The 23738-nt window shown below is 39.9% G+C and overlaps 1 protein-coding gene across 2 annotated transcripts; it reads right to left on the bottom strand.

Annotated features, from left to right (window-relative positions):
• Positions 1-196: 196 nt before the first annotated feature.
• On the bottom strand, positions 197-23318 carry LOC104592794 (Protein kinase superfamily protein). 2 transcript variants are annotated; one of them, XM_010252283.3, is made up of 7 exons: positions 22456-23318; positions 22078-22362; positions 18196-18513; positions 17258-17485; positions 1650-1750; positions 1438-1561; positions 197-855 (listed from the first exon to the last, which is right to left on the bottom strand). In XM_010252283.3, exons 1-7 carry the CDS (start codon positions 22783-22785, stop codon positions 475-477), a joined length of 1767 nt encoding a protein of 588 aa, XP_010250585.1. In that variant the 5' UTR covers positions 22786-23318; the 3' UTR covers positions 197-474. The 2 variants fall into 2 exon arrangements, with proteins under 2 accessions (XP_010250585.1, XP_010250586.1); XM_010252284.3 differs by lacking the exon at positions 18196-18513.
• Positions 23319-23738: the final 420 nt, after the last annotated feature.

The raw sequence follows: 23738 nt of genomic DNA, 5'->3' as shown, positions 1-23738 counted from the left end.
CATGACAAGTCTTGAATCTTTCTAGTGGTTCCATGACATCTCAAGGCCTGGTGGCCCTGGACCAACTTATAGATCTACATTTATATTTTGTTAAGAATGCCAGGCCTCATGCCAATCGAAGGCCACCAAAAATAAAAGAGAATCGCCACCTGGTATCATAGGCCAAGGAAATAGGAGGTCAAAGCTGCGAAGAAAATGAAAAAAAAAGAGCACCGAATAATTAAATAAACAAGACGGTAAGCCGGTGCCTGCTTCCAAATGATATACAGTTATACACATCTGACTGACATCTAAATTACAAAGATATGAGCTTTTATCGTGTGGATTATACACCAAGCACTTATGAGGGTGAATATTAACAAATGTGTAAGAATGAGGAAATCTAATTTCAAGTGAAGCGGAAGCATCGCTTACCCCCCTTTTCCCCCTCGAAAAAAAAAAAGTGCAACAATTCTATTCCGCAACCTTGGACCTCTATTGTCCACCACTATAAATTTCGGAAACAGATTCTTTACCCTTGGTTCTTAGATCCATGGAAAGCCCTATAGACGATGGCATGAACGTACGCATGAACATCCGAGATGGAGCAATTTGGAGATCTTTGTTATTTCGCCGCCTCCTGGAAGGGCCCCCTGCAGCTGCGCTATTCCTCAAGGGGCCAGAATGAGAGATGCCTAGACGTGACTCCTTTGTATCAAAAACCGAAGAAGTAAAAGAAGTATCAGGTACAACAAATGATACAGGCCCATTGCGTGATATATCATCTGATGGAAACCCAAGTGCTCCATCCTGATGTGGGGGCGGAAACTTCTCACTTTTGCTCTTAGAATTTGCTTGTGTTAGTAATCTCCATCGCTGCAATCCACCAAACAGAAGAAATGATGAAGCAAATGCAATCACATTAAATCGAGAGCACATTAAACACAATATACACCATTCAGGCTTGTAGAATCTTCCAAACAGTTTGCAAGGGCAATGTCAAGGAATATGATACTTTTGGTCCCTTCTTAGGAACCTCAATCCATAAGGGGGAAAAAGAGGGTTTTACAAACTGAAACAATTATCTGCAAGGGATTCTTGATGCAAAACTGGGTTAGGCCCACCAATTTACGAGTCTTGACCTAAAAGACTTTGTTAAACAAGGGCAAACTCATTACATGGCGACCATATGGAAAATTGGGTTAGGCCCACCAGAAAAATGCCCTTGATCAGATGTTTAGAGTTGACCATATGAATTGACTACCAATCAAAGATATCATTTTAGGTCAGATTCATTACATGGTGGATTTCAAGTTTCAACCCCTAAATGGTAGCTATATCTACAATTTAGGCATCATATTATCCTATTAGGATCCTATCCTGCTTAAAAATAGGAAAAAAGTTATAATCTTTATAGTTAACATATGAAGATAATAAGATGGAACATGTTACACATACATCCAAGTTCACTTGTAGCTCAGCATTTGCTTCTGGTGCTGGAATTGCCCGGCCACCCCGATCACGGGCTCGGGCTCTCTTCATGCCATCTCCAGCATTTCCTTTCCTACTCAGGGCCCGTTGCCTATAGAATAGAAATAAAAGATCTGTTGTCAAATTGTCAAGTGAACATAGAAATTATGGACAGCGATATATATAATACTAAACGAAACCTTCTGGCCTCTTGATCCCTCAATTTCATATCCATTTCTTTGCTTGGAGGATATTTTGGTAAGCTTGATGGCTCACAAGCACAAGGTGTTGTATTGAAGAACTGCAGCAGAGATCATGTACAAATGATTAAAATACACAAACAGCTTCAAAGGACAACCTTTCAAGAATCCACAGTATTCCATAAATAAGGAAAAGAAAGAAATAGTTATGCTTTGGCTTAAAACTTGAAGACTAACATTTAGCAGTCAGTAGACTCAGTACAGTGTTCCTCAAAACTTGCCAAAAACTACAGTATGCCACTTAGTACACGTAATTTAATTAATCATCTCTAAGTTGTCCTAGGAACACATGGCTAGTTAAAGATCATGCCAGCTTGAAAAGTCATTCAATTCAATAAGAGTTGTTAAGATACAAATTAGATAAATATTTAACAATAACTATTATAAGAGTTCAACTTTGGTACCAAAAAGGTATGACATCTAAAAAACTGATAACCAATCAGCAGGTATCATCTAATCAGTAACCAAGCAACTGGTGTTCATTCAAATTCACAAGGTTTCTAATTGGTCAAAGATTTTTAGGTACCATACCATATTCGTTAATGTGATAACTATGCTTGAAATTGGTATAGCATTCTTTTTCATTTTAAATACATGTACATCTAATGCCATCATAACCATCATCTAATCCTTGTCACAACCATATTCGGATGGTTAAATGTTCAACCATTCTGTTCTCTTCAGTGCCATATCCGTTGCATTATGAGCCTTTAAATCATTTCTTACCACTTCAACTCATGTTCTTACTGGTGATGTAGATGGTCTTCTTTGCGTGTGATCAAAACAATCTTTAGTTCACTTTCCATCATTGTATCATTCTATTATAGCCTCTAGGTTCTTTCGAAGTTTATTTCTGATCCTATCCATTCTAGTTTTCTCACCCATTCATCTCGATATTTGCATTTCCAGTTTCTACATTCATTTTTTGGATATGCTGTTTCTTGATCATCCAACACTCTACTCCATGCAACATCGTTGGCCTTACAACCATTTTATAAAATTTGCATTAGTGGTATTCTCCGATCACATGAGACTCCATATTGCATTAGTGGTATGTGAGGAAGGATTAGCTGAATGCGGTCGCTGTTCAGCGGGCTGTGGAACCAATGATAATGTTCCACACAAGTAACAAAATTACATGGGACCTGCACCTTTCACACTGTGGCCCATGAATTTATTACTGATGTGGAATATTATCATTGGTTCCACAGCCAGCTGAACTGCCATCACGCTCAACTAATCCGAAATACTGGTATGCACCCTTCCATTTTGCCCATCTTACTCTAATTCTACGAGTGACAACCTCCTCAATCAAGGGCCATTAATGGGTTGGACAAACCTGACAAACCCAGCCCGACCAAATAGGAGTTGGGAACTGGGGAAGCCAATGGAGTTATGGGCAAACAGTTTGTAGAGGTATTCAAAATCATACCCTGAATTCAACAAAGGAATTAGATATGAGGGTGAATGGTGCAAGAATATGGTTTTGGGAGGATGCATGGTGTGGGGAGCAGCCTCTAAAATAAGTGCTTCCAGCTTTGTTCAAGATAGTCAAGAACAAGGATTTGCTTGGTTGCAGAGGTATTCTCTTTCAATAATTCACCTATTCAGGAGTATGGAATCACACCTTAGGAGAAACATGAATGATTGGGAGGTAGTATCAGGGATAGAATTCAGCAAAGATCAATAAAGTGAAACCTGACAGGTCTAAGGAAGATAGAAGGTGGACATGGGAGAGATCTGGAAATTTCACAGTAAAATCTTTCTACAACAAAGTAGCCTGTTCTGAGCCATCTAGTTTCCCTGCTAAAAGAATGTGTCACACAGCAACCCCTCACAAAGTGTTTTCCTGCAAATTTTTGTCATTGCTTTAGACTTTAGAAAGGCTAATAGTGCCACTGATTGCCTATCTAAGTTTAGCCACAGTGTTGAGAAGGAATTAATGATTTTCAAGAATTTTCCTTTACAAATCAGGAAGCAAGGGTAGTGTTTGATCGCATCCCCCTGATCCTGAGGATGGGAGGTTTGAAAAAGAACCCACACCCCTTCAGGTTGGAGCATTGCTGGTTAGACTCAGAGGATTTAGTGACAAATATCAAAAGGTTGGTGGTTGGAATGTTCTTTTGAAGGTTCAGCTAGCCATATTTTCTTCAAAAAACTGAAATGGTTGAAAGGAAAAATTAAAGCATGGCAGAAGTTGTCTTCGAAGAGTGAGGGAGAAAAAAAGGGAAGAGTGTTTGGAATTAATAGCTGACATTGATGCGGAGGAGAGTGGTGGGTCTTTGGACGAGGAGAAAAGGAGGAAAAGGCTCACTGCTAAGAAGGTGCTGGATACTCTGTCGCACCAAGCTGAAGTCAAAAGGAAGCAAAGAGCTTGGATAATGTGGTTGAAAGCAGGTGACAATAACACTGTTTTTTCCACAAGGTGGCCAATGCAAGAAAGAGAGTTAATTCCATTCAAAAGCTGGAATTGGAAAGAGGGGTAGTGACTAATGAGGAAGACATAGCAGATGCCTTTGTTAATTTCTATAAAGAGCTGTTCAAGGAACCTTGCAAGAGAAGACCAAGGCTGGATGGTTTGATCTTTTGACTGTTTGTCTGAGCATCAGGCTTCAGATTTGGAAAAACCCTTCTCAGAAGAAGAGGTAAAGCAGGTTATAAAAGAATTGGAAGGGGAGAAGGCGTCACGCCCAGATGTTTTCACAATGCTGTTTTTTAAAAAGTTCTGGGAGCTCTTTAAAGCTGGTTTACTAAGGGTGCTGGAGGAATTCCACGATTCTGCAGCTGTTGAGAGAAGCTTAAATGCAACTTTTATCTCCCTTATCCCTAAAAAGAAAGGAGCTAATGAGCTGAAAGATTTCAGGCCAATCAGTTTGGTTGGAAGTGTTTACAGGATCCTATCCAAAGTTCTGGCCTCCAGATTAAGAAAGGTGATGGATTCATTAATCTCCAAGTACCAAGGGGCATTTGTCCAAAACAAGCACATTCATGATGTAGTTCTCATAGCTAATGAACTATTAGACTCAAGACTAAGAAGTGGAGAGAGTGGGATAATCTGCAAAATTGACTTAGAGAAGGCCTATGACCATGTTAACTGGTCTTTCTTGGATTATTTGTTGAGAAGAACGCACTTTGGCTCTAAGTGGAGAAGTTGGATGAAAGTTGGCTACTCGACCCCAAGATTCTCAGTGCTTGTAAACGGGACAGCTAAAGGAAATTTTAGCAGTTCTAGAGGTTTGAGGTAAGGGAATCCTTTGTCTCCTCTTCTCTTTCTAATAGTAATGGAAGGTTTAAGCAAGTTGGTAGATAGAGCTGTGGAGAGGGAGCTGGAGGGCTTCCAGGTGAAGCCCAATGGGGCTGCCATTCCAGTTGTGTAATATGCTGATGACACACTCTTATAGTATTATTTTGTAAGGCTTCAGAGGAGCAAGTTCTGAATCTGAATTACATTCTTTTCTGGTTTAAGATTATATCAGGACTGGAAGTAAATCTAGCAAAAAGTGAGATGATGGTAGTGGGTGAAGTCTCTAACATCTGGCGTCTGGCAGACTTATTTGGGGTTGCCATTGGGAGCCAAATGCATTTCTAAAACCATTTGGAACCCAATAATAAAAAGAATGGATCAGAAATTGACCACTTGGAAAGCAAGGCATCTCTCTAAAGGTAACAAGTTTGCCAACATAATTCATGACCCTTTTTCCTATCCCCTCGGAAGTGATAGAGGTTTTAGAAAAAAGATGAGAGACTTTTTGCGGGAGGGTGGAAGGATTCACACAAGTATCATCTTGTAAACTGGGAAGTTGGCTAAAAGATGAGAGATTTTTTAGCTTTGCTGGGAAGTTGGCTATGGAGGTTTGCTGCTGAACCTGACAACCTCTAGAGGAAAGTAATAGAAGAAAAATATGGGTTGGATGGGGAGACTGGTTTTCACCTCAGTGGTGTGTTCTGTGCAAAGCAGACGGGGAGACTGGTTTTCACCTAATGGTGTCGTGCCACTTCGCGAGGTCGTTGTGGGTTTGGGCTTTCTCCTTGTTTGGATGCAGCTGGAATCCCCCATCAGACATGCAGGGCCTTTTTGCCCCCTCCTTCAGGTGGCGGTTAAAAAGGGGAAGGACAATGTGGAGAGGACTAAGGGCTGCAGTATGTTGGACACTGTGGGAAGAAAGGAACTCTAGGATATTCTCAGAAACTCAGAGAGGGACAGCAGATTTGAGGACTATCATACAGTTTAGGGCAGTACAGTGGCTGAAATCTCTGGAAATATTCACAAATTACACTGTGGATGACATGTTGAGGAAGTGGGGTGAAATTGCAAGTTGCACGCAGACCAAGTCAGTAATGAGTGTGGCTTGGACCCCCCCACCTAGTGGATTCTTGAAATTAAACTTTGATGGATGCAGTAGGGGAAACCCGGGACAATCAGGGATCGGGAGTGTTTTTAGAGATGAAAATGGGGTCATCTCCGCTTTGTTCTCAGGCCCAATTGGAGTGGGTGACTCCCTTAGAGCTGAGATATGTGCAGTTATGGAAGGAGCCCGGAAAGCTAAGGAATTGAACATCAAGAAACTTATAATTGAACGGGATTCAGAGGTGGTGATAGGGTGGCTGACCAAAGAACAAAATGATCTTTGGAAGTATAACAATGAGAAGAGGAAATTCAAATGGCTGGTGCGGGAGATGGAAGTTAAGACATGTTGGATTAAGAGATCAGCTAATTCCCTAGCTGACGGTTTAGCAAAACAAGGGGCAAAAAGGGATTCCTTGTTTTGGGCTAAGTTGTAATGTTAGTGTCCTTGTATCTTTGTATTTTCTTCTTTCCTTTCTTGAAGTTCTTTGACTCTTGGAAGATAAGTGTGTTTGTCTTCCACTTGTAAATTTTCTACTGATGAATTAATGAAAGTGTTATTGATAAAAAAAAAAAATATGGGTTGGACGAAAGTGGTTGGGGTAGTGGTCCACCCATGTTGACCTATGGATGCAGTCTATGGAAAGGAATCTGCAAAGCTTCAAACCTTTTCAGATGGGGAATTGGTTTCAAAGTAGGGAATTGGAGAAGGATTACGGTCTGGTTGGATGCCTGGACTGGGGAGAATTCCCTTAAGGATCTGTTTCCCACCCTGTTCAGTTTGGCTGAAGATAAAGAAGCCTTGGTAGCAGATACATTTGTGATAAGGGATAATGCTTATTTGTTGGGACCCAGCCTTTAGAAGGGACTTCAATGATTGGGAGATTCAGCAGATGGGGAATCTCCTAGCTTTGCTTCAGTCTCAGGCTTTGAATCTGCAACCCGATGATTCTCTAGTGTGGAAAGGGAACAGAAGTGGGGAGTTTTCAGTTAAATCCTTCTACAGAGCCATAAGGGGAGGCTCTGAAATCCTCTTCCCAAGCCGGGCCATCTGGGGGACAGTGGCTCCCTCAAAAGTAAAGTTTTTTATATGGGGGGGCAGCTTTAGAGAACTGTCTCACCAAAGAAATGTTGGAAAGAAAAGGTTTTAACTGTAGTGACCTGAGGTGCAGCCTCTGTGGAGGGGATGCAGAATCAGCAAACCATCTGTTTTTACACTGCAACTTTGCCTCAAAGATCTGGAGCCACTTCTTAAGCAGTCTGAGGTTAAGCTGGCGTATGCCAGCTTCTGTTAAAGCCTGCCTGGAGGCTTGGCAGATCCGAGGGATGACTAGGAAAGGAAAGATTTGCTGGTCTTCTATCCCCTTAGCAATTATGTGGGTGGTTTGGACAGAAAGTAACAGCAGGGTCTTTGATCTTAAAACCTCTACTGAAGCTGAAGTCATCAGTTTGGCTTTAAGTTATGTTAGAAGTTGGTTTGTCTATACATACTGAATTCAAAGTGGTTACTTCTGATTGTAATTTTTTGAGGATGACCTTTTCTTGAGGTCCTTCTGTTTTGGTATGTACAGCTTCTCTTTGTACAAAGGAACTTTACATCAATACAATTATACTTTACCTTTGCTCAAAAAAAAAAAAAAAAGAATTTCCCTTGTGATCCTGTTTTCTATCCAGGATAACACCAGAGGTTGTTCATATGTAAGATTCTAAATTGTTTTTTCAATTAATATTTTTTTTATTAACTTTTTCCTACCTAATTTAGTTTTTCTTTTACTACTGATACACTTTATCCAGGATTGCACTAGTGGTTGTTCCTCATACAGGTTGCACAGATAGATAAACAGTGCACTTTTGCCTTGATTCACAGATTTGTATGCTGGTTGTACATTAATATGCATAAATAAATCCGAAAACATACACAAATTCATGAATACATTACCTTCTCAAAAACAAAAACCAAAATAAGGGAAAAACACATTCATTCCTTTTCCAAAGGGAAGTAAGACTCCAGTTGTACCCTCCAAGCCTCCAACTTCATCATTAATGACCTTAACGTCATCTGTCTAGCTAATTCCAAAAATGCAAGATTTATCATTGCTAGAGAAGACCAGAAAGCAATGTTGTCAGCTCAGGTACAATTTTGGTGGCTAGGTCATGGGTCAAACACTTCAACCTCTTGGAGATGGATTTGGTCACCCCATATCCCAATCAAAGTTTTCTTCTTCATGTAGACAATGGACAGCACATATGAATGAAATTAACAACAGATCACAGGAGCATGACTTAAGAAATGTCTGTGCCCTGTAGAAATAATCTCCAGAATTGGTTTTCCATCTATTCTATTCACTGGTTCTATTATCCAAGGCATGGAAGCATATTAAACTATTTGGAAGGCAGTGAGCTTTCCTGCGGTCAGTAGCTGGAACAATTGATGCCTGGCCAGTAAAGTAATTAGCAAACAAGGAAATAAATGTCTAATGAAACTTGACCCTTTTTGTCATCTGTCAGGGCCTATGAGGAGCAAGGGACAATAGAATTTTTAAAATATAATAATGTCAAGAGAACTGAAATGAACTGAACCCAACTATATGGGAATCAGCTATATGGATCCTGTTCTACCATTCCATCTATTCATTGACATGCTATTATTAAATCACGAGTCGTTTAATCATTTCTCAATACTTCAATCCATGTCCTTTCTGGCCTGCCCCTAGCTTTTCTAGACACTTCAATTTGCAACATATTACTTTGTAGGGTAAAATATGAAAACCTCCCCTGAAGTTTCTGACAATCACAAAAACCTCCCCTAAAGGTTTCACTTTAACAAAAACCTCCCCTGTAGTTCACAAAAATCTGCAGTTACCTCCCTTCCATCTGTGTCCCAGTAATGGAGAGTTACAAATTAACCTTACAACTTATTAAGGCATCTTTCAATATAATTCAAAATCTCAGATTTGCCCTTTTAGACTTTATTAGACCTGATATTTTTACAGAATAAAATTACTTCATTCTTTTCAATCTTACCTGGGGAATTTTTTTTAAAATTAAAAGTGAAAAATTCTTTTGGGAGCATTTTAATAAATTCCCATATGAATTGATAGACATAAGGGTAAAATGGGTACTTTTGAAAACTACTACATTTGGCAACGTTTCCCGTCCAAGACAATAATAAAAGGGCGGTAACTGCAGGTTTTTTCAATACTGCAGGGGAGGTTTTTATATTTTACCCTACTTTTTAATAAAATTTGTGTGTTTCAGTTGGGAGTATAGGTGTGTAAGCGTTTAAAAACACAGGCACAAGGCAAGAGGCCAGGGCATTAGATGTACCAACTCATCTAAAATGAGAAAAAGTATACACTTCAATTTGCAAAATATTACTTTCTAATACAATTTTTGAGTCTCAGTTGGGAGTATAGGTATACAAGTGGTTAAAAACACAAGCACAAGGAAAGAGGCCAGGACAATATGAGAAAAAGTAGAGAAATATGCACAAATGGAGTATAGTTTTAGGTAGGAAAGGCATATGAATGAATGAATTATGGCATAAGCAAAGGATTTCAGAATGTAAGGAGTTCTAGAGAAAACTATCACATTCTTACAAACCTTTTAATAGCTATTAAGCAGTTCCAAATGTTAACAATGTGTCAAAATGGATTTAAGTATATAAGGCATCAAATAGGTACATATACATATACAAACACATAATAAGACATCTTGAGGAGTGAGGAATGTGCTTTACTTTCATGTGTGAGCATCACGATTTATTTTGATCAGCAACAAAAAATATATTAATTTAGGTTAAAAGTACAACAATATACAGTTTAGAGAAATCCATAAATGAATACAAAATGGAGCATAGCTCTCACTAAACTATTTGGCTAACATGTCAGCTAAACTATTTGCAGACAACCGAACTCTGATTTGTAGATTCCTTGACAACCACTTGAACTTGAGCAGATTTTTTTTATGGATAAATAAGGAATTTATAATCAATAGAATCATGCATTACAAACAACCCTTGGAGAGGCATGAGCTACGACCTCTCCTAAATAGGAAAATAAACAGACAGAAAAGTAAATCAAAACTGAATAAAACAAATCACAAGTGAGCCCAGTACAACTGATCCCTATCTGCCCCTTGCTTGGCTAAGTAGTAAGACATAGCATTAGCTGATCTCCCCACCCATTGTAATCTCACATTCATGTTTCTTGTTAACCACTTGAACTTCTTGATTTCATTCCTGTAGCGCCAAGAAATAGACTCAGGAACCTTCAGCCATCCCACCACCATCTTAGAGTCACCTTCAATCACCAAGCTCTCCACTCTTAGCTCATTTGCAATCTGGGTCCTTGTACTGCAGTGAGTAATTCAGTCCTTACTGAATCCCCTACTCCCACAGGACCCAAGAATAATGACAAAACATTACCATCCTTATCTCTAAGATTTCTGCATGCCCAAATAGCTTTTCCCCTCATTCAATAGCCAGCTAATTACCACTTTTGAATCACCCTCTACAATTAAATTAGTCACCTTCAAGAGGCCTAAATTTGCCAAAAAAAAGCACCATTCAGTCAGCACCAATCCAAGAGGCCTATGGCCAAACAGTAGGCCTAGTGCTAGCATATAGTGTCAAAATGTTGGAAGCAGCTGTTGAAGATTAATCAGTTTTGTGTTGTTTTATGAGTAGATGTTTTATGTTAGTTGTTAGATAGGAGGTGGGGACCACAGTAGTTATGTGAGTCCAAATTTTATTATGTTTTTGAGTCTTATATATGCTGTTTTATGTTATGCCACCCTATAAGGGCATAGTTGTCTTCATACTGCTCTTATATTTTTAGTATAAATAATAAGTGAAGGGGGCGGCCAGATCATTGCTCTCTTTTCTTTTCAAGATCTCTTCTTCTCCTTCTCTCTTCAAGAAACTACTTTTTCTGTTCATATTTTTGAATTCAGTAGATTTCTACTTGGTATCAGAGCCTCAGCTAGGGTTCTTGAAGCATTCTCATGCAGCCCTAGATCGGCTAACTGTATGAAGTAACAAAGGGCTGATTGATCTGCTATAGATTGTCCGGTTATTGGATTTTTTGGTGGGATCTAGTCATCAGGAAGGTGATCTACTGTTCGGCATCAAAATCGGGAAGAACTGGAGTATGGGGAAGAGTCCCAGAAAAGTTGAACTCTTTGTTTTTTATCCGATCTTGGGCGCCCAGATATTGTTAGATTTCTTTTGTTATTCTGAAGAGGGTGGTTAAGTTTATGGAATTTTCTGAGCCTCCTAGAGTGATCGATTCACTCTTCTCTCTGGATAGGGTTTTCTTCTTCCAGAAGGGTTGGTTTCTGTGTGTGTGATATTGAATTGATTTTGGAAGATCTCCAATCTATTTTTTTCTTACTGTTGAACTGTTTTAAGTAAGATGGAGAGTTGGAGTACTGAGGTGAAATCCACCGATACCATGGGAATGGGTGTTGGAAGTAGTAGTGATATTTTTTGGTCTGGAATCATTACTACAGTAAAACTTGATGGTACAAATCATTTAGAGTGGGCACAATCAGCCAAGATGGCTATTGGTGCCCGTGGAAAATTAGGATACATCATTGGGGAGGAGAAGAAACCCGATACAGATTCTTCCCGATGGGTGCAGGAGAATTACATGGTAATGTCCTGGTTGTGTAATTCTATGTTACCTCATATCGAAAAAAAAAATCCTATGAGCTAATACTGCTAAGGAGATTTGGGATGGAGTGACTGAAACCTACTCTCAGAAGCAAAATGTAGCCAGAGCCTATCAGTTAAGGAATCAGGTAACAAGTATAAAATAGGGAGAAAAACCCCTTGCAGTGTACTTTTCCATGCTAAAAACCCTTTGGTAGGAAATAAATCACTTCGAAATTGTGGTATGGGAAAGTGTAAATGATGCAGCAACCTATCAAAAACTGGTAGAGAAAAATAGGGTTTTTGAGTTCTTGGCAGGGCTGAACTCTGAATTTAACATTGCTAGGCAGCATATTCTTTCTAGGGAGAGTGCGACACTCTCTCAAGCCTATGCCTTTGTTTCTAGAGAGGAGAGAAGGATGAATGTCATGCTGAGACAGCCTGGCATTGACCAGTCGGCTATGGTTAGTACAACCAAACCTAAGCCGAATGGAGACAGGGGGAATAATAAGACTAGAAGGAAAGATAAGGACTTGGTGTGTGATTATTGTAAGAAGCCTAAGCATACCAAAGATACTTGTTGGAAGCTTCATCCAAATCTTATACCTACCTGGATAAGGAATAAGAAGGGAAATGCAAATGTGACCACTACAGGAGACTCTTCAGCCCCTCTTTTCCAAACTGATTGGGAATCCATTGCAGTAGCAACAGTGAAAACAGAATTGAAGAGGTTTGGACAGTTTATGAGTAAGAAAGATACAACTAGTTCTAGCCTTCCAGATGGACAGCAGAGTGCAGGAACCAACTACACCACTTCTTTTGCACATACAGGTAGTTCATATGCAACAACAAATCTTGCATCCACTTCAGGTAAGGAGGGACCTCATTGGATTATAGATTCAGGAGCATCTGAGCACATGACTAATGTCCCTACCCTTTTCAGTTCCTATCAATTGTGCTCTGTAGAGACAGAATCTCTACAGTAGATGGTTCACATATTCCCATTGTTGGGAAGGGGACAGTTAGAGTAACCAATGGTATTACTTTATCTTCTATCTTACATGTCCCTAGACTTCATACCAACCTACTTTCTGTTAGTTTTTTGACAAAATTTGAATTGTTCAGTGACCTTTCTTCCTGGTAATTGTGCTTTGCAGGATCTAGAGTCAAAGAAGATGATTCGGAGTGGTCGTGAGGTGAATGGTGTCTACCTTCTAGATGAGATTCCGAGACATCAAAGCCATCATGTTAGCAGTAGCAGTAGCAGTGGGTCAGAGTCAACGAGTCAGATTATGCTTTGGCACAATTGCTTGGGACATTTTTCTTTTAGTTCATTGAAATTTTTCCAAAGTTATTTGAGTCTGTTCAGTTATCTACCTTGGAGTGTGAGAGTTGTCAGTTAGAAAAGCATTGTAGACATTCTTTTACACCAAGTAATAAAAGAAGTACTTTTGCTTTTAATATTGTTCACACTGATGTATGAGGGCCATATCATATTCCTTCCATGGGAGGATACTGTTATTTTCTCTTGTTTGTGGATGATTTTTCTTGGATATATTTGATGAGATCATGAGAGGTTCCTAACTTGGTACGACAGTTCCAAGAGATGGTTCTCACACAATTTGGAGTGAGAACTAAGGCCTTTAGATCAAATAATGTCAGAGAGTATTTTGAGAAGGACCTGGCCACATATTTCTTGGAGCATGGTATGATCCATCAGAGCAGTTGTACATATACACCGCAACAGAATGGAGTAGCTGAGAGGAAAAACAGACACATTGTGGAGGTGGCAAGAAGTCTTATGGTGTGTGCTTCAGTTCTTGTGCATTTCTGAGGAGATGCAGTTCTTACAGCCGTGCATTTGATTAACCGTGTTCCTTCACGGACTTTGGGGTTTAAGGTGCCATTTAGCCTTCTTTTTCCAGATGGAGAGATATTTCACATACCTTTGAGGGTTTTTGGTTGTGTTTCCTTTGTTCACATTCTTGGTTCCCATCGCAAGAAATTGGATCCCAAGGCCAAGAAATGTGTTTTCCTTGGGTATGCTTAGAACCAAAAGGGGTATTGCTGTTATGATCCTGTGTCAAGGAGCAAATTTGTCACTATGGATGTTACCTTTTTTGAATCCACCTTCTCGAGTGGTTCTTCTCAGGGGGAGAGTTTTGGGGAGGAGAACTTACAATCTGTTCCTTTTCCTGTTTCTTTTGTGCCTCCATTAGTTCCATCAGCACCATCAGTTTCATTGCCAGCACATCCATCAATTTCATTGCCTGAGCCACTACGAGCAGCCTCACAGAAATATCAACGCCGGCAGACGATGGTTGACTCCACACATCCTCAACCCACACCACTCTCTATCAGTCATTATGAAGCTTCAAATTCAACAAATACAATTCCAAGTATTCCCCTTGAGCCTAACCTTGTTGTGTTTTCTAGTGATAATGTTCCTGTATCTAACACCATTGTTGCAGCTGATCCCACTGACCTTGATCTTCCCATTGCACTTCGCAAAGGGAAGAGAAAGTGTACAGTCCATTGCATTTCACACCATCTTTCCTACAGTGCCTAATCACCCTCCTACTGAGCTTTCCTTTCTTCCCTAGATTTTGTGTCTATACCCAAGAATGTTATTGAGGCTCTCTCCAAACCTAAGTGGAAAACAACCATGCAAGAAGAGATGGAAGCCTTGGTTAAAAACCAAACTTGGGAAATAGTTGATCTCCCTCCAGACAAGGAGACAGTCGGATGTAGATGGGTATTCACTGTAAAGTACAGGGCCGATGGCAAGATAGAGAGGTACAAAGCAAGGTTGGTAGCAAAAGGGTATATTCAGACCTATGGTGTTGATTATCTGGAAACCTTTGCACCGGTAGCTAAGATGAGTTCAGTTCGTATTCTTTGATCTCTGGCAGCCTATTCATGGCCCTTGTTTTAGCTTGATGTTAAAAATGCTTTCCTCAATGGTGATTTACAGGAAGAGATATATATGGACATTCCAGTAGGTTTTTATGAAAATGTTGGTAAAGGAAAGGTGCGCAAACTCAAAAAATCATTGTATGGCCTGAAACAATCACCTAGGGCTTGGTTTGACAGGTTCAGAGGGGCACTTATCCGTTTTGGGTACACTCAAACCCAATCTGATCACACCCTCTTTATAAAGAGGAGAGATGCTCTGGTGTCAATTCTGATTATGTATGTGGATGATATGGTGGTTACAGGAAATGATCTGGAGGAGATTGATGATCTCAAAAAATCATTGCAGCAAGAATTTGAGATCAAAGATCTTGATGAGCTCAAATACTTCCTGGGGATTGAAGTTGCAAGATCCAAGCATGGGATCTTCATTTCTCAGAGAAAGTATGTACTTGACTACTCATAAAAAAAAGTATGTACTTGACCTACTGCGGGAGACTGGGAAGCTGGGGAGCAAACCAACAAATACTCCTATTGATCCAAATCATAGAATTAATACTGTGGATGGTGAGCTGGTAAAAGATATGGGGAGATATCAAAGAATGGTAGGCCGATTGCTATATTTGAGTATGACATGACTAGATATTTCCTATGATGTCAGTGTTGTGAGTCGGTACATGCATGCACCTCGGGTTCAGCACTGGGAAGCTATTGAGAGAATACTTGCATATCTATAAAAACACCCTGGCAGAGGCATTCTTTTCTCAAATCATGAAATTCTGAAGCTAGAATCCTATACAGATGCAGACTAGGCATGGTACTTAGAAGGTAGGAGGTTTACATCAGGAGTGTGTACCTCTGTAGATCCATGGCTCATGGTGTCTCAAAACCTCTTTGGGTTAATATCTTTTGTGTGAGATTGGGGTGAAAGCAGAAAAACCTATGATGTTGTACTGTGACAATCAGGCTGCAATCAATACTGCCCACAATTCAATTCAGCATGGCAAGACAAAACACATTGAAGTTGATAAACACTTCATAAGAGAAAGGGTAACGGCCGGAGAAGTTTATTTGCCTTATGTCTCTTCAGAGTTGCAGTTGGCTGGTGTTCTCGCTGAAGAGGTGGCAAAGAACAAGCTTGAGCATGATCTATGCAAGTTGGGAATGTGTGACATTTACTCCCAACTTGAGGGGGAGTGTTGAAGATTAACCAGTTTTGTGTTGTTTTATGAGTAGATGTTTTATGTTAGTTGTTAGATAGGAGGTGGGGACCACAGTAGTTATGTAAGTCCAAATTTTATTATGTTTTTGAGTCTTATATATGTTGTTTTATGTTATGACGCCCCATAAGGGCATAGTTGTCTTTGTACTGCTCTTATATTTTTAGTATAAATAATAAGTGAAGGGGGCGGCCAGATCATTGCTCTCTTTTCTTTTCAAGATTTCTTCTTCTCTTCTTCTTCTTCTCTCTTCCTTCCCTCTTCAAGAAACTACTTTTTCTGTTCATATTTTTGAATTCAGCAGATTTCTACTGCAGCCATTATCAATTGGCTATCTATCTAAATGAGATTGGAATGATCTATTCTTTACGCAAATTAGAAGGATTTCTAAAGAGTTTAATTCAGTAGCCAACAAAAGTGCTTTTTCTGTGGTGAAGAGGCCTTCTTTTATGGTGAGAACTCCATACCTGAGAAAAAAATCGTACATCTTCTCATGAATAGAGTTCGATATTCTGTATTCTTAATATTATTCTGTTACCCTTAAAAGAATAAAAGGGTCCACGGTCATGAGTTCTCTAGGAGTGCCTCTCCCTCCCACAGGAGAGGGCTAGGGCCCATGGGAGCTCGTTAGGCAACCCTGTGGAAGCTGGCAGTGATTGTTTACTATCTAAATGAGTCCCCCCCCCCCCCCTCACTCTCTCTAAAAAAGAAAAAACAGAAAAAACTGCATTTTCTAAATTCAAAACAGTTCAACTTAAAGTGTCAAAGAATGGAAATAGGTTTAAAGAATGGTCTAGAATTTGTAGGGAAAGTTACGATTTCAGAGAGCTTTAGAGATTGGAAAATGCTAAAAGATTCTACATATATACAAATTTTAAAAGTTGAAAAGAAATAATTTGGTATCTTGAAAAAATAGGATGAGCAAACAAAACAGGCCGCAAGGAGAGTGTGAATTGGTGAGATAGTGACGACAGTTGGTATAAAGAGGCTTTTCTAGGGCCTCTAAGAAGAAGAGGAGATTTAGGGTTTAGGAAAAGAACATCAAAACAAGCTACAATAAAAGAATACTGAAATGGGCACCACTTTGATACCCACATTGTGGCTATTCAAAGTAATGTATCAGGGCAATGAGTGCATAGAAAAAGTGGGAAACCACTAGGAAGTTCATAAAACAGTAAACACTATTAGAATAACAAAATGAAGTATCACCATAAACCATCTTGTTAATCTAAAAAGGGAGTATCAAATATTTCAAGCATAACAAAGGGAGGTAGTAGACCACTGCCAAGTTTATAAGACATTAAACATTAGGATAAGGTATAAACACCAGCTATAAAATACAGCTTTCAAAATGCCAGCATTTAGATTGATCAAAAAAAAATGCCAGCATTTAGCATTTTATGATTGGAATACTCACTTCACTATTCAGAGCAGCAGTTGCAGTGCCCCGTTCATCTGGGTCAATCGAAAGAAGAGTTTCAATCAGGGGTAATGAAGAAGGTGGAAAGTCTTTAAAAGTTTCTCTGATACAGCAGTCAAGTCGTTTCTGTAACTTAAGGAAGTCTGCATGTGGAAGTTTAGCTTTCTTCAAATATTCTTGTGATGGGGTACCACATAACTTAAAAATCTTGTGCAATTGTTCCACCTAAAAATGATCAGTATCAAATTTTAGTACGCAATGAATAAAACCAATATCATCATCATAGCAGTAGTAGTGGTGGCTGGTTATTTTTGTATTTGTATTGATGAGGATAATCAAAGTAAATTAAAAATAACGCAGCATTCATAAATAGAATTCCTGAGACAGAACATAGATGATACTGTGGTCCTTTGCTTAAAAGGAAATAGGACATAACTGTGTGTCCATGGATGTTGGGCCCTACCACTAGCAATTGTTGGGTGGGCCCATCAATCTAGACTTCCAAATAATTAGTGCTACTTTGAATGGACCAAATCCCAAAGCCTCCTGCAGCCTGACAACCATACCAGATCAATTGGGTTCCTTTGGACAGACAATAGAAGCATGCCTGTAAGGTCCAAAAATATAGCTTATTGATAAGAAAGTTAGATCATTAATAGATCAGTTATTTCAATATGTTACACCTGAGAGGTTTCAATCAAAGGAACCCCTACCAATCAGCACATACACTGCTTGTAGGGAGACAAGGTCCAACCATCCATACCATGTTGTAGTGGCAAAAAGAAAAGGATTGAACACATCTACTTCCATATGCAAGCAGTTTCATCAAGAGGTGGCGTTGGAGTGACAAACTACTAGATGAAAGAGGAGATCTTTTTTTTTTATAATTAACAGATGAAAGGGGAGATTTTTGAAAGAAAAATAAAATAAAATACCTCTGTTCGCCCTGGCATTATTGGCTTCCCAGCAAGCAACTCTGCCAAAATGCAGCCAGCACTCCAAAGGTCAACACCAACACCATAATAAGTACCTCCTAGAAGAAGTTCTGGCGGTCGATACCAAAGGGTGACAACTCGACTAGTCATGGGCCGCTTGTGGTCTGGATCATAAAAAGAAGCCAATCCAAAATCTGCTATTTTAAGAATTCCTTCATTGTCAAGAAGTAGATTTGAACCCTTGATATCACGATGCAAGACACCCTGGTTATGGCAGTGTTCAATCCCAGAAAGTAATTGCTTTATATAGCATTTGACCTGCCAGAGAAGGAGAATTTGAAGAAAACATCAGCTTCTGGATAGTATGCCAATGGTGGGCTTCCTATCTGTGTGTGGTTTGTCTCTTGAGAAATTGCCAAGCTTAAACAAGTTGAAGGTACTTAAGAGTTTGGATTTAGATAATTATCTCCAGATGGAGAAGAGATTATATCCATCCACAAAATAAATTCATAAATTAAATTTCTGAAAAATATCACCAAATCTCCAATTGACTGCAACCCCCAAAAAAATAACAGAACACATTATATGATTGCACCAAGGTGGTGGTAGGTTGGTTGAGAGATCCGGACTCGGTGATTTGGTGTTATAGAAATGAAATGAAGAAGTTTCAGTGGTTAACGCTATTAGACAGTGTATGCCCTTAGCTTCAATCAGAATGATGTACCTTATGACATTTAATGTAAATGAATAAAGTACATATTTGATTCATGTTATTATGGTGTGTTTCTGTGTAATACCCTTAAACTTGACACATATGAGACTCGTGTTAGTTTAGAATGTTCACAGCCGTTGGGCAAGTCTGGGGAGATTTATCCTACCAAGGCTGACACTGATGTGCCGCCAAGTTGGTTGGGGTGGCTTGTCTCAGCTGCTAGGGTGAGACCTGAGGTACATGTAGTGTGGGTTTTCTTGAAACCCTGAACCGGACCAAAATTCCAGTATTGCCCTGGACCTTGGAGATTGATGGGCAAAACTGGAATGTTACACCTGAGCCCTAGACTCGATTATGATACTGCACTAGGTGTCGGATTGGGCTGTTTTTGATATGTCAATCAGTGAGATCCTTAGAGGGGGTCAAAACCTGGGTATGTTGGGACAGTCTGAGAATTCATCTGAGTGGGTGATCATAGTGACAGGATCAGCCCCTTTGTCGGACAAAGGTAATGATCGGGGATGCACTCTCTGATGGAAACCAAAGCTGCTGGCAGCCGATTTCAATCGCTGAAATTTGTTTTTTGCAAAATATATTTATATAAAGATATACATATATATTACGGTTTCAAAATGTTTGCAAAAGGTTTTAATTCCCGGGATCCATGTGAGTAGAGAGTGCAGCATTGTTCCTTGCAGTCGAGGGAGAAGTTCTCTCTTGTCGGGTAGTGTTTGATCATTATGGGCTGAGAGGTTAAGTGTAAGACCATTGAGGGTAGTACCTGATGGGCTAATCTTGCATCTGCCCACAGTCCCTAGGTTTTTATAAGGTGGCTTGGCCCAGGGACCACTTAGTGTAAGTGTTGGGCCCGTTAAGAGCCCATGGTGATGGGCTCAGGGGTTCACTGCCCATAACAGTGAATTCGGCCAGGCCTTGTAACAGAGGTTAGGCTGAACCCATGTGGCTGATGTGTAGATCAATGTTTGGGTCCCACACCATACAAGGAAACCCAATTGAGCAGCAGTCTGGAAGGTTAGTGAGCACATGGACTTAATGGACCTAAAGCCCAAATCGAGCTGGTCTAATTTGATTAGTTAAAGAAGGGGGCGGATCTGGGATTTGGACCAGCAGATAGGATAGGGAGTTATCCCTATCGACTCAGAGAGTCCAGATCCAAATACAGATTTGGATTTGGAAACTCCTAATAAGATTAGAAGGGCTGATCTAATCTATAGATAAGATAAGGGCTTATCCTTATCTCTTAAAGAGAAACCCTGATCCAAATACAGATTTGAATTAGGAAACTCCTAATGAGATTAGGAGCTCTCTTTAAGGCTATAAAAGGAGGAGGAGGGCGAACCTCCATTTATCTCAACATAACAGATCCCATATCACAGAAAGAGAGAAGACAGTTACAATAAGACTGCGCCATCTTCTGCTCTTGCGCCCTCCTCCTGCTGCCGGCATTGCCAGTTCGTACTCCACTATAGGAGCGATCAAAAAGGGTTCTTGATATCAGTTTTTGGAGGAAAACTGATTTGAAGCCGTGCTCACATACCCTCCATCGAATTCTTGTTGAAGGATTCGGTTCTTGTGAAGAACCTGCTAATTCTGCTCCACCCTACGCTGTGTCATCTTCAGTGGGAGCAGTCTTTGGAGTTTTCCTTGGGTGTGAACACCTTCATTGGGAGATATTGTTTCTTCGTATCAGGTACCACCCTCTCCTACCTTTTGGTTTCAGATCTGGTCCGGTTTAGGTTCAAGATTGATCCTTGAAAATGAAGATTTTCTAAAACAGGGAATGTGATTCCCACATGGGAGAGAAAAATTTTTGAAATTTCTCCCTACCTACCTGCAGGGTTCGACTATCCATATGATGGATCTCTCATCCCTTCAAACGCAGCAGATGAATCAAAGTATACAGTGGGTGGGCAGAGAGGCCACTGCTTTGGCTGATTCATTAGGCTAGCAAGGGGTGATTAGGGATCAGTTGTATTGGGCGCAATTGTAATTCTGTTCTAGCTCTGTTCTAACAGTGAGGCTTCATCTCACACCTCCCTGTGGGATGGTTGTAACAATGCATTTCTTTATGATTTTCAATAAATTTTAATGATCTGTTACTTATAAAAAAAAAATAAAAAAATAAAAAAATAAAAAAACATCACACGATTGCAGTAGGAAAGTTGGGAATAAAAGGTGAACCTCTCTTTCAAGGTGGTAGAGATTTCTAATGTTCAATGGGGAGGATACTTGGTTACTAACAACTTGGCAGTAGGAAAGTTGGAATTTTGAATGAGGAAAAGATTGATTAAGGATCTTTTCAATTTAGTCTTGTTCATATAGTGTAATATTCTTCTTTATTATTTCATTTACCAATAAAGATGGAGATTCTTCTTTGCTATGGTTCATTCATCCTTTACCATTTCATTTAACAATGCATTTCTTGTCAGATTACTGTTTAGGTCCTGCAATCTGACGGCCCTTGAAAGAGTGCACTGGCATATCTAGATTCATGCAAACCATAAAGCTCTTTTTTAGTTCAGTACAGTTGTTTCGACAAGAAACTAACAAGATAAAGAGAAACATTTGGAGAAAAGAACAACCAAACAGTTGGTCTGGCCTGGAGGCCTCTTTGGTCGAATGCTTTGGTCGAATGCCATTATAACCATAAGAACGGATGGGATAGATAGCTAGATTGAATGTTTAAGAACATCTTTCTACTCTGTGATACTAGATATCTAATGATAGTGTTTGAATTTTTAACTGGAACTCATAAACTGGAGAATTTTCAAAAGGCATGTCCTATATCATTGAACGTAATCAAGCTCTAATCCGATTCATCCAAAGATACACGAAATTGAAAACTATACCCAAGGAAAAGTAAAAGAATAAAATAAAATGATCCCATCACCATGGCCTTCCATAGCATCAAAGGGAACAAGAAGCATAATTAAAGCAGAAATAAGAAGTCGAAAGCCTAATTGGGAAGATTAGGAACAAACAAATAAGATCCTAGACTTTCTATAACAGCAAAAATGTACAACACATTAGTCTTTAGATTGAAATCGACCAAAAGCTCAACTTCAAGATACCTAATAAGGAAAGCATCACAAGAAGGCAAATGCAGTGAATTCAACAAAACTTAATAACGATAACACACACAAGAGGACCTGAGGTTCGGTGAACTTGATATCTGGGGAAGCAGAGAGACCAGCAAGATCGTGTTCCATGTATTCGAAAATCAGATAGAGACTACAAGACATCCTGGAAGTGGCCAGGCCTTCCAGCTTAATCACATTGGGGTGATCAAGCCGTCTCAGCACAAGAATCTCTCTCGCCATGAACTTCACGCTCTCCGGCTCTAAATTGTCGAACCGAACCTTCTTCAACGCCACGATCTTTCCCGTAATCAGATCTCTTGCTTTGTAGACATTGCTATAAGTCCCTTGTCCAATCTTAGTCATAAACAAAATAGAATTCAGACTGAGATGAACAAGAAGAAGACATGTTAGAATTGGTTTGTTCTTGGAGCTAGGGCATTTCAATACCTTATCGATCTTCTCGAATGTATCGGCACGCCGAGGGGTAAAGCCTTCGATGGCTTCGCCGGCGACCTCAGCGAGCCACGCCGGCCACTCATGCTGATTTATCAGCGCCTGTTTGAGCTTCGGTTTCCTACGCTCCGGCGCTATTAAATCTCCGCTTCGGCGGATCCTCTCTCGCTCCCTCCGGACTACTTCCTTCCTAGCCCTAACATCGTTAACCACAGTGTTAGCGGCATCAGGTGGTTCTTCAACCTTGGTGCGCCGGTGAGAAACCGAAACTCCGGTTTGTTCTTGGCCGTCTCCGGCTGCTGTCTTGCCAAGAATGCAACCCATGCCTCACCTCCGGCAAAAACAAAAGCGGTACCTCGGGTGCCGCCGCATAGTAGCTTAAAAATAGCAATTAAGCAAGAAATTACAATCCCTTCTCTCGGTTGCTGTGACTTCAGACTGGTTTGAGGTGAAGAATTTTTAATCGGAAAAAATGGCGCGTTGAACCGCGAGTGGTAAAGTTGGACTTGTTGTTCTCCTCTAGTACTAAATTTCGAAGAAGTGAAAAATGCGGCGATGACGAATCGGCGTTTATAGTTGAACTCGCCGCTGCACAGCTTTCTTCAGGTGAGATCGTTATTTGAGTCCGGTTTTCTGGTTATTTTGGGAAGAGTGTACGGAAAAGTGAAATAGGTTTCAGATCAATTTCAATGGAAACGGAACTGTGTAGGTTGTGGGCTCTGTGTGTGCGACTCTATGTGTGTGTGTGGACTTTTTGGGGAAGCTTTGCTTCGGGGAAACCCGCGAAACAAGAACAGACGGGAGGAAGGTAGCTTGGCGTCAGGACTCTCTCTCTCTCCTTCCCTCTTTACACTGCGCCGTTGGTTTTGACTAATATCAAAACTACCACTGCAAGTACATATTCATTAGAGGTTTTTACACATTTGCCCCTATTTTATAATCAATTCACGCTTATTCCCTCTAATTTGAGTTTTACAGTTGCCTCCCCCTCCCCCCTACTTCATATTTCAGAGTTTACTTGTGAGTTGTGAATTGCGATACCCTTTCCAGAACTAGAAGGCATCAATTTTGATACTTCTAATCTTTATTTATTAGTTGTTGTAAAAAAATAACTATTTATTAGTTGATTAATGTAATTGCGTACTTAGATGAAATAAATAAAATACTTCTGTTTTCTCATGGTTTTAGAGTGGTACAGTAGGCCCCTTATAATCAATCTTTTATAAATAAATAATTCCTATAAAGTAATAAAATATTAAATAACCAATACTGTTCTA

Source organism: Nelumbo nucifera, chromosome 3 (genome assembly GCF_055504915.1).
Source record: "Nelumbo nucifera cultivar China Antique chromosome 3, China Antique-T2T, whole genome shotgun sequence".
Taxonomy (NCBI): domain Eukaryota; kingdom Viridiplantae; phylum Streptophyta; class Magnoliopsida; order Proteales; family Nelumbonaceae; genus Nelumbo; species Nelumbo nucifera.
Note: the sequence above shows the minus strand (reverse complement) of the source record. Positions and strands in the feature narration are given on the sequence as shown.

Excerpts from the sequence above, each read along its gene's own strand:
- LOC104592794 (XM_010252283.3), bottom strand. The coding sequence starts at position 22,785 with ATGGGTTGCATTCTTGGCAAGACAGCAGCCGGAGACGGCCAAGAACAA. Across the intron at positions 17,486-18,195 it reads TAATGCCAGGGCGAACAGAG|GTGGAACAATTGCACAAGAT; the intron begins GTATTTTATTTT and ends GATCATTTTTAG. Across the intron at positions 1,562-1,649 it reads AGGGATCAAGAGGCCAGAAG|GCAACGGGCCCTGAGTAGGA; the intron begins GTTTCGTTTAGT and ends TCTATTCTATAG.